Source organism: Lupinus angustifolius, unplaced genomic scaffold (genome assembly GCF_001865875.1).
Source record: "Lupinus angustifolius cultivar Tanjil unplaced genomic scaffold, LupAngTanjil_v1.0 Scaffold_15_200, whole genome shotgun sequence".
Lineage (NCBI taxonomy): Eukaryota > Viridiplantae > Streptophyta > Magnoliopsida > Fabales > Fabaceae > Lupinus > Lupinus angustifolius.
The window spans coordinates 4696-19634 of record NW_017718851.1 but is presented as its reverse complement, the minus strand read 5'-3'; the positions used below and the strand labels follow the sequence as shown (position 1 = coordinate 19634).

Here is a 14939-nt window from a genome sequence, read left to right as displayed (position 1 = left end):
TCGAAAAGTTTAAGACATTTTAAATGTGTACATTTTTAATGTCTTTAATTGTTAATTATTGTTATTTAGAATTAATAAATTATTTTGAAACTTTGAAATAGTTATATATATATATATATATATATATATATTTATATTTTTTACTACTAAAATTAATCTTAATTATAAATGTAATCAAATATTGTTGTCTCTCCTAAACTTTGCATCAAGATCCGTCAATGATAGAGTGGCACTCATTATGTGACAGAAGATGTGCTCCCTAAACTATTTTTCACGAATTATCTTAAGTAAGAAAAAAAATCACCAAATATGATCACTTTATTCTTACATTGATTCCTTAAAGAAATATAAGTTATTTTATAACCTATTTCCATTTTCACATTCAAATATAAGTTAAAAGTTGAAAATACACAAGAACAAAGGGATATGATATTGAGTTTTGTTAATTTACCACTTAGAATTGATGATAAGAAATCAAAAGGGATAAATGTTTATTGGAACACTTAATGGACTGTTTTTTTATCACAATACCTGGTACAACATTTTTCCATATGGCAATGTGATAGGACCAATAATAAACAGTTGAGGCCCAACCGTAGTAAACTATAACCAGATTGGTTTAAGGATTATGTAATGTAGTTTTTATTTCTCATAACTGTTATAAACTTTTCTTCTAAGATCCATCCATTTGTAGGGTTTAGATTACATAGCAGTTATATTTAGCATCTATATAATCTGTATTACAAAGGAAAATAAAACATGAAACCTTTCCAGAATTTTATATTTATTTCTAATTTAAGTTATGTCTTTTACTTCCTAGTTATTTAGAACCAACATCCTAACATTTTGGTGTTTTTATTGAACTCGATGCCTTCTAAACAGTCCCAAAAAGATCCAGATGAACCTATAAGCCATCTTTTTATGGAAAAATTCCAAGAGCATCAAGAACAACAAGATGCTAGACATGACGCCATTACCATTGCTCTTCATAATCTCAATGATAAGTTGGTTGAACTTACTGTTGCATCGCCATCTCCGCCCAATCCCCCTCCCATGCAATCAATTCCACAATCCTCTTCCCATACATATATTCCCCATCAGTTTGTCCCACCTTCTCCCAAACCCCACACGCCACCCTCATGTCCCATTCCCATTCCCACAACCACCTACCCTTCCAATTGTTTTATCCCTATGACTCCTAATTTCCAACCTAGACCCTCAAAATTACAACTTACACTATTTGATGGATTCGAACCGTTAGATTAGATATTTCAGGCAGAACAATTTTTTCAAATGTACTTAGTTCTCCCTTATCAAAGATTGCCCATGATCTCCTTCTATATGCAAGTAGAAGCTCTTAGTTGGTTTAAGTGGATGTTCCACAATTCCCAATTGATCGATTGACACTCTTTCACTAGAGATTTGAAGATCCGTTTCGGTCCCTCTTCTTACACCAACCATCAGGTTGAATTATTTAAACTAAAACAACATGGCAGTGTGGCTAAATACCAACAACAATTTGAAAAATTGTGCAACCGAATTTGGGGATTATCCAATGAAGTAATTCTAAATTGCTTCATTTCAGGTCTTATTCCTGAAATTAAACGGGAACTTGCTGTTTTACATCCTAAGTCCATATCTGATGCCTTAGGTTTGGTAAAATTAGTGGAAGCCAAATTAAATGACATTCACCGTTCTACCACAAAATATCCTAGAATTTCTTTCCATACACCACAAAACATCAATTCTAACACACCCATATCCCATACCTCTAACCCCACTACAATTTCCCCTAACCATTCCATTCCCATTCGTCATTTATCTAATAGCCAAATGCAAGAACGACGAACACAAGGTCTTTGCTATAATTGTGATGAGAAATTTATTCCTGGCCACAGATGTCACACTAAGAAATTTCTATTACTCTTAGATGATGACCCTAGTTTACACCCTGGTGTGGAATTAAACTCCACGGACTATGAAAATGCAGATCCTCAAAATTCTACCATTGCCCTACAAACAGAGGAGCCTATTCATTTTCACATTTTCGATCAAGCTCTTGGGGGTCCAATTTCTCCTAAAACACTCAAATTTTCTGGCAGTATATATGGACATCATGTAATAGTTCTGGTTGACACATGCAGTTCTCACAACATCTTACAACCCCGTATTGCTACCCACCTAAACCTGCCCATATCCAAAACAACCCAATTTCTTGTTATGGTGGGCAATGGAGCACACATATTTTGTACTGGGCTATGTGACAACACACCTATCACCCTACAACAACAACAATTTCTGATTCCATTCTATTTGTTACCAATCAAAGGTGCTGATGTGGTTCTGGGTATTGATCGACTTCAAATATTGGGACCTATTATTTTTCAGTCCCATCTACGCAATTTAATCATGGACAACAATGTGTCACCTCATAGGTGAATCTAATTCAGGACCCCAACCTTCCACTCTTCATCAATTTACTAGACTGCTACACACAAACAACATTGCCACTTTTCATGCCATAACCATCCTCTCACCACACACACTTTCTAACCCACCCTCTATTCCTACTCATGACACACATCCTCAAATATAAACACTACTTCACAATTTTACATCCATTTTTCAAACACCTACTGAACTCCCACCCCATCGACCTCATGATCATTATATTCCCCTCATTCCTAACTCTACGCCAGTAAATGCCAAACCTTATCGATACCTTCATTCCAAAAAAGAAGTCATGACTACTATGCTACAAGATATGCTAAAATCTGGGATTGTTATTCCAAGTACTAGCCCATTTTCTTCACCAGTACTGTTGGTACGTAAGAAAGATGGTACCTGACGTTTTTGTATTGATTACAGAGCATTAAATTCTATCACTATTCCTGATCGTTTTCCTATTCTCATAATTGATGAATTGCTGGATGAATTAGGAGACACCACTATCTTCTCAAAAATTGATTTACGATCTGGGTATCACCAAATTTGGGTCAACCCATTGGACACTCATAAAACGGCCTTTCGCACATTCTCTGGCCACTATGAGTTTTTGGTAATGCCATTTGGCATCATTAATGCCCCATCTACTTTTCCACCAGCAATGAACGACCTACTTCATCCCCATTTACGACGGTTTGTCCTAGTATTCTTTGATATTCGGCTCCTCTCATACATTCATTTAACAAACAAATAGCGACAATAACAACTCAATTTTCATAAAATGTAGAATTAGACAAAAACTAGTGATGATAGCAACAATGAATTTGAATATGAAAAATACATGTAACTGATGATAAAGTTGACAAAAAAACATTTATCTTTTTAGTTGTAAAAATTTATGAAACTCATTTAAAGATTTGTAATAATTGTTGTGAGAGAGTAATAGAGAGAAGATAAATTCTTGGAGACAAACCTTTCTTTTTGTTGCTCACAAACCCTAATATTAACATAGGAGTTGGGATGAATACATGGGTTTGAAAAAGAAATTAGAGCAAATAAAAAGTGTATTTTATAGAGAGAGAGAGAATAAGAGTGTATTTTCCATTTCTCATTTGCTCCTGCGAGAATTCTCTTCACTGTCTCAACTGGGACCCATTTTTTTTGGGATTTCGCGTTCAAGTTTGAAAACTATAATCATAGTACACAAATTCCTCTCACAAAGGGTTCACACATCTACAACAAGGTACTAACACCAGATTATTAATAATATCTATTTCCCATTTCATTGTTTGAAGAATCTTTCAATTTTTTACTGTTTGATATTCAATTTTATAAAATACTCAATTTTTTCAATTCTGATTCGATCTTCAAAAATTTGTCAAATTTTTATGATGTTTTTGTTTGTTTGTTTCTTCAGCTTGTTTCTTATCATTTTGATTTGGATATTGAGTAATTAGTGAATTGATTCTCGTTTGTCACAATGCTATCACACCACCAGCAATTCCATATTTTCTAACTGTTATTTGATCCCATTTGTGACAAATTTGAGTTTGAGGTTTTTGAAACCTGCCTATAGTTGTGCATATGATAGTGCAAGAACATCAATGACAAAGAAGATAAGTTTAAGTTTATTAGAAATCAAGGATAAAAGATGGGTTGCTAGATAGAATTATTTTAGGGCCCTTTTTGTTTAGGCTTTATAAAGAGTGATTTTGGCAAAAGTGATTTTTTTTATAAACTGGACAATATAGCTTCTTTAAAAGCTGAATTTATGCTTTGTTCGCAGCTTCTGTTTTTTAAAAGCTCAACCAAACAAATATGCAAGTGCCAGAAATGTTTTTTTTTTATCAGAAATGATTTGTAGCAACATCAAAACCCTTCAATGATTCATATAGAAAAATAAGAAATATAATTGTCCAAACAATGGGTTCACACTCTAATCCCCTTGTATTCAGAGTAATTGCCAAGTCGGAATAAAAGTGAGTTTTTCCGTACATAAAGGTTGCTAGGCAAAAATACTTAATAAGAGTGTGTTTCAGCTTCATCTCCTTTTAACTTTTAAATTGTCACCCCCTTGCGCTGTTAATCTAACTTACTGCCAGTTACATCATTGTTGAAGATCCACACTACGATATTTCTGTTCCTGTGTAATATGCTGCTTTTTATCCAGTGGGTGAATTCTTCTCACAATTTTGTGATCTCAATCTCTCAATAGGATGCATGTCACGTGCAAGAGTTTCTGGCCTGAGATTTATTGCTTGCCGTTCGTGTTGACAGTAAAACTGACAATTTAGTAAGAAGTTCCACCTAGATAAACTAAGGTAGAGGCAGGCTGCAGGATTTCATGGCAGGCAATGGCCTGCCATCTTTGGGTCGTGTGAAGCTCGCTGACTTAGCTCCTTCAGAAGGGTTACCAACTGATTCCTATAAAATATCTGTTTCAACCTTGTCACAATCACTGGCTCAGTTTTCAGCTGTCATCATCCAGTTTCCCGCAAGTGACGGGGCTCTTTTAAGATCCGGTTTAGAATCTGCTCGCCTCTATTTCCATCAAAGAGCATCGTATCCTCCTCCAGATATAATTCACACTGGTGACTCTCACGAGTGGTGCAGAACATCTGGTTATTATGCAGATCCTCATTTGTGGCAAGAAACATATGATTATAGACCAGGCTTGACTCTTTCAGAACCAAACAACTCAATTGAGTTCCCTCCTGCAGGTTTACCAGATATATTTGCTTTATTTGGAAAAGCAGCAAGGAATATTCTGGATGCAATTAGCTTCCATTTGAATTTGCGCAGCTCTCCATTCACAGAAATACTGGACAATGTTCCCCTGAGAAACAAAGAAATTTCGTCTTCGGTATTGTCTGTTTGCTGTCATGCAAGACCATCATTTCAGGGAGGACAACACCATAATATAGCCACTCAAGAGGATGGCCAATTGGTTATGTATCCTCCTGACCATGATCATCAAGTTGATAAAAGTTTGATTTCTCTTGTTAAGTCAGACAGGGCAGGCTTACATGTACGAGACTATCAAGGTCGGTGGATTCTTGTGGATGGAGACCTTGGGCCTCAAGAAGCTATTCTTTATCCTGGGCTTGCTCTATATCAAGCAACGGCAGGATATGTGAACCCTGCATTGCATAAAACTGAGATTAATATGGAAGCCAATATGTATGGACGGAGTTCTTTTGCCTTCAAACTCATGCCTAAATCCATGACCAGTCTGAGTTGTTCAGAAATGAGAGCTGCAGGTCATGGCGTTGAAGCTCAGTTCCAGCTACCAGTTGCAGTGGATGATTTTATGCAAAGATCTCATCCGACTGATCTATTTAACAGGCCTGGATTCCAGTGCTTCAATTTCCCACCACCCCAAGATAGTATGCAGCATTTTGGTCACCTATTCTTCTCAACTTTTATGTTTAGAATATGCTTAGTTTTAGACTTTTCACTGATGATTCTTATGTTAATTTGCAATGGCTGTTGGTTTCCTAAAATAAAAGTTTAGAAAACTGCCATTCTCAACCATTCGTTTTTATTTTAATTCAAGCGAGATTCTGAAAAGTATGTTTGTTACAATCCTTGCAGTATGGAGAAACTAGTAAACAGGGAAACTAGAAGCCCAACACTAAAAGACTCTTTTAGGGTCCTAGCACAACAGTGATTGAATTTGGTCATTTTTAGGGCGATGGAGTGAGTAGCAGTGTGAAAAATTGTTCTCTTGCTGTTAGATCGTAGAAGATAATATGATAATATGCAGTGCTTTTTTCCTTTGAACTATTCACATTAGAGATCTGAGCATCTTGCACACAATCCATGTAGTTTAGGTTTTCCTGTCTTTGTTAAAAGTTAAAACCAGTATTGTTTGACACTAAATAGCAACCCAAAGGACAGATCAGTTAAGGTTCCAGTTTGTTTGTGTTCTTTGTATTTTATAAAAGATAAGAACAAAGTCTTCCAAAATTGTCTTACTTTACCCACTCGTCCTGAAATGAACAAGCTAGACTTAGTGATGAATACAAAAAATGCTTCCACGAATTCATTAATGAAAGGAAATGAATATATTTGACTTGTTCATGCCTGGTTTAAGTCAAAGTATTCCTCTTCCATAATGTGGAGTAAAACATTATGAATTAAAGTTTGGAAACATTCTTAAACCTGCTATAAATTGCAAGCTGTGTCTTTCTCCTGTATATGTTTATACTGTTATTTATGTTAATTTTAGTAATTAGCTAACATATAGCTCTATATCTCAGATGCTTTACAGTTACTGTGCTTAAAGTAGTCATACTTGATCTGCGAGATAAATATATTATATTATCATTGTTTGACCTGTTTGAAATTAGCTCAGCTGGTTTTTACAAAGAGCTCTTAGCTTAAAGTACGAGTAAATGTAGCTAAATGTTCAAGCCTTTTCTCCTCAATATTAAGAACAAAACAAGCTAAAGTCAATGATGTATAAAATTTTCACTATAATCTTTTTAGTAGAATAATAGCTTTTCATTTCCAACTGTTTGGGAATTAAAACTTTGACTTCCCCATTCTGTTTGTATGAATTTATTCACTATTTCATGTCTGTGATTCTATTGAGGTTGGACTAGTGTCATTTTTGCTTGGAGAGTACACCTTAGCTAGAAATTCTTAACAGCAGGTCCTTGGATCGATGAAAATGCTGGTACAGGATCTATGAAGATTCCGATGAGGAGGACAAAACAAAATTCAAAAAACAAACCTCTGCCACCTTCAAAGAGATTAAGGCTCGAGGCGCAGAGAGTTTTGAAAGAAAGGGTTCAGGATATTGCAGATAAGAAAGGCATTAAGCTGCGGTTTTGTAATCTGAAGGAATGTGAAAGTCATATTCATACTCTTGATAGCCCATGTGCCAATATACGAATGGAGATAGGGTGGCCACCTGCAGTGCCATTTGTCCATCCCCATGACTTACCTAATAAAGCCAAGCTTGGGTTTCTTGAGGCATATGAACCTGGTTGGACAGCAGCCCATCATAACCTGGAAAGGCTAGTCAACACTCCGCTAACTTTTACTGTAGCTCTCTTTTGGTAGATGTCTAGATTTTTTTCTTTTTCTGTTGCATTTATATGCTCGCATGAAAGAATTGCTTTTATTGACTGACTTAATTTATATCTTCAATTGACTTCCATATGACTTTTTTAGGTAAAATAATTTTGGCGTGTTTAAAGCTGAGGATATGCATGTTTTTTAGAAAATTTAAAAGGTTTAAACAATGACTCGACATAAGAAAAATCATTTGTGCAGACAATTTTAAAGTTCACCTAATCTCTTCATTTATCTAGTGATGTTCAGTGCTACTTAGAAGAATGTTGAGAGCCCTCATAACAAGATAGATCTTATCTCTTTCATGATTTTGTGCCTGGGATCACATTTTCTTTGTTTGGAACTTGCTGATCCTTTGTAAATCCTTTTGTGTTTACTTATTACTTTGAACAGTTGACATCTTTCTAGATACCTTATTGCTTTCTTATGTTGAGTGAACCAAATAGGCTCTGATGCCAAGTTACATACATCTCTGTTAATAAAACTATAAATACCAAGAGTATGGGCTATTTCAAGTGAAAGATTGAAAGAGGTGTAAGATTGTTGATGGGCTCCTCCAATCCAGTTTTACGATGATCACCGGTCGATCAATAGAAGAATCAGAACAACAGCTATGGTTGTATAACTATGATATGCATTACCTAGGTTTCTATAGAGAGCTGTCGGTGTAGGCAAACTAACAAGATGCACCAAGCGTTTCACTGAGACATGAATCCTAACATATCTTGACCAGGGTGACCAGTGAATATTCTCATGTATTCATTTTTATTAATGTTTGTTTTAGGTATATTGTATATTATTTGATAGCTCACCAATTTGTTTATTTTGATTAATTTAACATTTAAATTATGTTCTCTCTCTGGTGATACTAACTAGTTATGCTGTGATGTCTGCAGGAATCAATCCCCTTGATTTTTAACATGGACAACCTATGAACAGGTTGTGCTGGTCTTTGAGAAAAGGCCTTTTGTTCCCAGTCAGTGTACCTCGGGCTGGATCTGTGACTGGGTATTTGAATCATACCCTGCTCTTTATATATTACATCTTCCTTTTACAATACTGAACATTTAGAGCTGATGAAAGAGATACAAGCTATGTTGAATTCCATATATGTTTTTTAGCACTCTTAGAACCTGATGTGTAAGAGACACCAATCCAATCAAAATGAAGAATAGATTCAGCTGGACATGAAATGCTCAACCTGGTGGAGCTGTGGAGGTCTTATTATCCAGTCTCCAACATAAATGCTTTGAGGGAAGACTACAGATTTTAAGCAAAGGTTAAGAGAGTCTCTTACTGAATATTACCTCAAGTAGGATATGCAAGAATCATTATATGGAACTGAATCATCTATCCTGTAACCTGTTTAGTTGTGTCCTTAAGTTTTGTCACTTCAAAAGCAAGAGAATGCCCTTGTGTGTGTAAGAAACACCAACTTTTTGTGGTGAGAAAGCATTACAGCCTTACTTGTTAATGTTTCTTTTTTTCCATAATGAACTTTGTAGCAATGATATGTAAATCTGTGGTGTGCTATACATGTGTAGAAACCAAATGTGATGCATGCCAAGAGGTACTTGATGGCAGTGAAATTTCATTGAGAGATCAATTATTGGGGGTGAGTAAAATACCGGGTTTAATGAACTGTGGCATGACCAAACTAATTCTTATAAAGACCAAAATATATGGTTTTTTAAAAGTAGAACTGATTCCAAAAAAAACAAACAGTGAAGTTACAGTTCGAAACACATAATGTTACAATTATAGTTATAATTTCAGATACAATTATAAATTATATGCAGTTCCAGATACAATTATAAATTATATGCAGTTCTAGATACAATTATAATTTCAACTTTAATTCATAAGAACATTTTTTAAAACTGTAACTAGCGCTCAAACTGTTTTGAAAACCGGAACCAACACTGCTCTTGAAACTAAAATTGAAATTATATCTGAAATTTTAAAACTGAATTGAGTACTGTTATTATAAACAGTACATATATATACATATTAGATAATATATGAACTAGGTACTGATATTCTGCCAAACTGCAATACAGTACACATGCATTGCAATACTTACATGAAATAAGTAGTGAAATAATGCATGCGGACTGTCCGTTTTGCTCGTTCGAAAAGCCCATAAGCAAAATAGACATGTTGGACAAATATTTCTTTTGTGGATAGAGAAATTTTTCATCAACCTGTCCGATAATTGTGGGCGGACCAGCCCATAACCCAAATTGCCAAAGGTGCATATTTTTTTTGATACAACTGAAGAAAGAAAAAAACAAAGAAGAGATTACATCCTCATATAGAGGTGACCATTTCGGTCCTTAGACAACAGAAGAGATAACTCGTTCGGAGGAAGCTTCCACACTTTCCAACTGGTATCTTCCTGAGCTCCAAGTTTAGCCAAAAAATCCGCACAAAAATTGGTTTCGCGAACCGCATGCTCCAAAAGGAGCGTCCAATCTCTGTCCAATAGCTCTTATATTGCATAAGCTCGATTGAATCTCATAGAGTTGCACGGAAGAGCACCATGCCAAATCTGCCAAAGGAGGAAGCGGATCTTCTCGGGAATAGGAGTTTTCCATATCCAAACCCAATCCACTGTTTGACTAAAAAGGTTATCCTGAGACAGAAGCCAACAATATCCAGCTTTAACAGAGTAAGTGCCAACAATATCACGCTTCTAAACCATCTCATCACTAACATCAATGGAAAAGATAAGCGGAACAGATAAGATAGAGTGAAAGACTTGGGGAGGGATCATCGGAGTCTTGATACGATTCAGATGCCAACCTCTCTCATCAAAGACATCATTGACTTTAAGCGTAGAGTCCTGGATATCCACAGAAGGCACATGATCCCAAAGTCGACCTAGAGAAGTCCATTTGTCATACCAAAAAGAGATGTATCCCTAGCCAACCCGCACTTGATACCCATTAAGCAAGTGCTCAACAACATGCATAATCGCTCTCCAAATAATAGAGTCTCCATTCTTGGGACGTACGTTAAGGATGCTGTGATTGCCACAACATATTTGTGCTGAAGAATTTTAACCTTAAGTTTATTTTGGTTATTCAACATATTCCAAACTAATTTTCCCAACATAGCAGTGTTGGTAGTTCTGGCCATGCGCAACCCGAGCCCGCCCATGCATTTAGGACGGGCCACTTTAGTCCTTACCGTTGCTATTCTTGTCCCAAAGAATAGAACAGACCATGGAATCAATAGAGTCACAAATACCCACAGGAAGCAATAGATTTTGCATGGTGTAAGTAGGGATTGTAGCCAGAACAGAGGAAGCCAAAGTCAGACGATTGGGTTTGTTAAGGAGCTTACTCTTCCAGCCGGCTCCGCATTCGCTCAATAATGTAGTTGAAATGCTGTTTCGTGACTTGGCCAGAAATAAGAGGGAAACCAATGTATTTACCCAGATCGATTGTGAAATGGATGCCGGAGATCCTAACAAATTTGTCGCATTTGGCTCCACTCATATTCCTCGAACTCATAGCCTAGGACTTCTCAAGATTAATTTTCAAGCCGGAGGCCTTACAAAAATCATTTAAAACCTTAGTGACAAGTCTGACCTAGGTCACATTGGCTTGAACAAAAAGAAGACAATCATATGCAAAAAATAGGTGAGATATAGAAGGACCCCATCTAGAAATAGAGATGGGTTTCCAAATACCATTTTGCACCTTGTCATTAATAAGCACAACAAGCTTCTCCATGCAAAGAACAAACAAATAAGGAGAAAAAGAATCCCCTTGTCTGAGCCCTCTATTGGGGTTAAAGCTTTCCAATCTATTACCATTCCAAATAATGGACAAAGAGGAAACAGTGACATAGTTCATAATTAAGTCAATTGTTTTATGCGGAAAACCAAAGTCCCTAAGAGTCAAGTGAAGAAATTCCCAATTAATGCAGTTATAAGCTTTCTCAAGATCGATTTTGAATACTAGGCTTCCCTGCTTCCCCTTCTTATTATGCATATGATGGATAACTTCTTGGGAAATAATAGCATTATCAGTTGTTCCCCTTCCAGAGATAAAGCTGCTCTGCAAAGGCCTAATTAAGCCATCCAGAAAGGGTCTCAATCTATTGACCATGACTTTTGTGACCAGTTTAAAGATGACATTGCAAAGACTTATTTATTGGCCTGAAATCCCTAAGTTTGGTGGGAAGCTCGACTTTAGGGATTAGGACAATCAAAGTTTCCGCCAGATTAGCATCAAACGTCCCCATAGCAAATGTCGATTGCACTATTCTTAAGACGTCATCACCAACAACATTCCAGTAAGATTTGAAGAAAATAGGTTGAAACCCATCTGGAACAGGAGATTTATAAGAACCCATAGATCCAAGAGCAATTTGGACCTCCTCAATAGAGAATGGTTTGAGCAAGGAGCCATAAGCATCATTACCAAGCCGAGGCAGATGGGTAGAGCTGAGGGAATTAGGATTACAAGCATTAGTATTAGAGAACAAACCCTTGAAATAACAGGTAACTTCTCTCTTCAAAACTTCGTCATCATCACACCAAATATCATTAATGAAGAGACCACCCACATGATTTCTACGGCGCCGAATAACTCTCTGGGTGTGGAAAAACTTAGTATTGCGGTCACCATATTTAACCCACTTCTCCCTAGATTTTTGGTACCAAAGCATCTCCTCTCTCCGCAGCACCTCATTGAGATCATGAGATAAGATTTTTTCCAATCTTAAGAGGCTGGAATTAGCAAAGTTCTCTATCTCTCTTTGGACACCAAGAAGACGAGCCTGAATGAGTCTCTTTTGTGTGAAGACATTGCCAAAAACCTGCTTGTTGAATTTTAACGATTCAGATCTCAAAGCATCCAACTTCGCCATAAAACAAAGGCTACCAGAGTTCCAAGAGTTCTTGACCAAGTTAAAATAGTTCGGGTGGCTCATCCAGGCAGCTTCAAATCGGAAGGGGCGACATCCCTTGTCCCGAGTTGAAAACCTGTCTCCCACCCCGGAAATTCCGGACCCAGGTGAACTTCCTTCCAATAGCACCAAGCTCAAGAAGGTTGCACCTAGAAATAAAGTCAGAAAAAACAGCAGAACCGACAGTGGAGATAAAATCAGCAAAAATGAAGTCCCCAATAAGGAGCCAATGGGCAGAAATGGAACTCCTAAGCTGAATAAGGTGATCCCAAAGTAAAACCCGAGCAGAGGGAGTTGGGCTGGCATAAACAACAGAAAGGATCCAATTCTTGTCACACAAAGCAACTCTGACGGTGACAACCTGGTAGTGTTGGGAGACTATACTGAAAGAGAATCTGCAATTAGTTGATAAGAGCCAAATTCCACCTGAATGCCCTCTAGCTTCCTCAATAGCAATTGAAGAGTACCCAAGCTTACTCCAAAATGTTTTAACCCGATCAAAGGGGGTATGGGTTTCATAGACAGCAAAAACACTAGGATGATGTCTAGAAATCATCTCCCATTAAAACCTCTTAGCATCCTTGCTGGCAGCCCCCCTGATATTCCAGGAGATAATAGAAAAATTATTGAACTCAATAATAAAAACAATGATAAAAGAAAGTACCACCACAAAATTAGGATGACCCGAAAACCATGAAAATATCATGTCCTTCATCCTCCTTCATCATAGTCCCATGTGTTTCGGGCACAACTTCCATGTTCTCCTCGTTGATGATCAGTGGAACTGGACAATCACCCTTACTAAGCCTTCAAGCATTATCCTCTAGAGGTTCAGAATCAGAATCCTTAATAAATTGAAGGTGCCTGGGGCGATGTGTGTTTTTTGTACCCTTAGCCCTTTTTTGGGTGGGTTTTTGCTTCGACCAGCTTCGCCGACAAGTTCAACATCATTAATATCACACACGGGCTTCTCACCCTTATTGACTAATGAGGCAGGATCCTCATTTCGAGGCCTTTTCTGGTGGGCACGCTGCTTATCCTGTGTGTGCTCATGGCAATTGGATTTCCCTTGTTTGTGAGCAAAGGAACCTCCAGTGCTGAAAGGGTTATCATAACCCCTTGGGTCACGACCAAGAGTCTTGCTCGCAATTTTTGGTTTGTTGTAGCGCTTTCTGCGGGAAACAATTAGCCAGTTCCCATGATCTTTAACCTGAAGGTTGTCCCCAAAGCTCTTGTCATCAACATTCCTTGCTTGCTGGGCATTCTTCGAGTGATCAGGAACAATGGTCCCTTTGTCAGTGACACTTGCATTCCTGCTAGAATTCTCTGACCTCACCACTTTTGATTCAGTAGCTATTATCGCAGGCTTGTCCGTTTTCTTTTGCATCATGCTTTCAAAACCCCCTTTACAGTCGCGTGAATAATGACCATAGCAACCACATGTTGTACAAATCATGTGTAGGCCTTCATATTGAACCTTATACCAGTTGTCTCGCATCCAAACCTTTCATACCATAGGTTGAGTTAAGTCGATCTCCACACACACTCTCGCAAAACAACCTCTTTCAACATTCCGAGTGTTGTTGTCAACTCTTATAGGCTTGCCCACCGCTGCCGCCATTAGTTTCAGAACACCAAGGTCAAAGTACATTAGGTTTAGTCCAGGGAACCTAATCCAAACAAGTGTCTTGTTGACTTGGGCTGATGGAGATGCAAATTTCGATGACCATGTGCTCACAGCCAAGCAATGGTCATAAATTAGCCACGGTCCTCCCTCCATGACTTTGTCACGATCCAAAGTTCTTTCAAATTTAACCATATAGAAGCCATTGTCCACATACATGATGTCAACGCTTCCAGCCAATTTCCAAATAGATTTCAACCGGTCCTTCATGGCAAAGAATCCCAATTGTTTATCAATTAATTTCACCACTAGAGCATCTTTCCATGGATTACATAATTCTTCAAACACACTATTAGCAATATAGACCTTAGGATGCAACCTGTTCCCTTCTTCTAACTCGATTCTGCCCAAATTTTTGGCCAAGAGGTCCACCTCTTCTCTTGGCGGCAATGGGACAGCGTTGTCCATAAGCTTGTCACGGAAAGAGACTTTGAGGGCAGCATTTGCGGTCACCGGAGGTTCTTGCGGCTTCACCAGGGGGTTGGGGACAGTTGTCGTAGCAGAGAAAACCAAGTTCTCTTCTTCCATTAGCAAAAGAGACAAACACACTATCAACAATATAGACCTTAGGAAGCAACCTGTTCCCTTCTTCTAACTCGATTCTGCCCAAATTTCTGGCCAAGAGGTCCACCTCTTCTCTTGGCGGCAACGGGACAACGTTGTCCATAAGCTTGTCACGGAAAGAGACTTTGAGGGCAGCATTTGCGGTCACTGGAGGTTCTTGCGGCTTCACCAGGGGGTTAGGGACAGTCGCCGTAGCAGAGAAAACCAAGTTCACTTCTTCCATTAGCAAAAGAGACAAAGAGAA

General features: G+C 37.8%; 1 protein-coding gene across 6 annotated transcripts; it reads left to right on the top strand.

Moving 5' to 3' along the window:
• Window positions 1-3467: 3467 nt before the first annotated feature.
• LOC109337949 lies at window positions 3468-8483 on the top strand. 6 transcript variants are annotated; one of them, XM_019575047.1, is made up of 4 exons: window positions 3468-3688; window positions 4723-5846; window positions 7100-7469; window positions 8424-8483. In XM_019575047.1, the coding sequence occupies exons 2-4, from the start codon at window positions 4790-4792 to the stop codon at window positions 8437-8439; spliced, it is 1443 nt and encodes a 480-aa protein (XP_019430592.1). In that variant the 5' UTR covers window positions 3468-3688; window positions 4723-4789; the 3' UTR covers window positions 8440-8483. The 6 variants fall into 6 exon arrangements, with proteins under 6 accessions (XP_019430592.1, XP_019430593.1, XP_019430590.1 ...); XM_019575048.1 differs by having other exon boundaries at window positions 4661-5846; window positions 7103-7469; XM_019575045.1 differs by having other exon boundaries at window positions 4661-5846.
• The last annotated feature ends 6456 nt before the right edge of the window (window positions 8484-14939 follow it).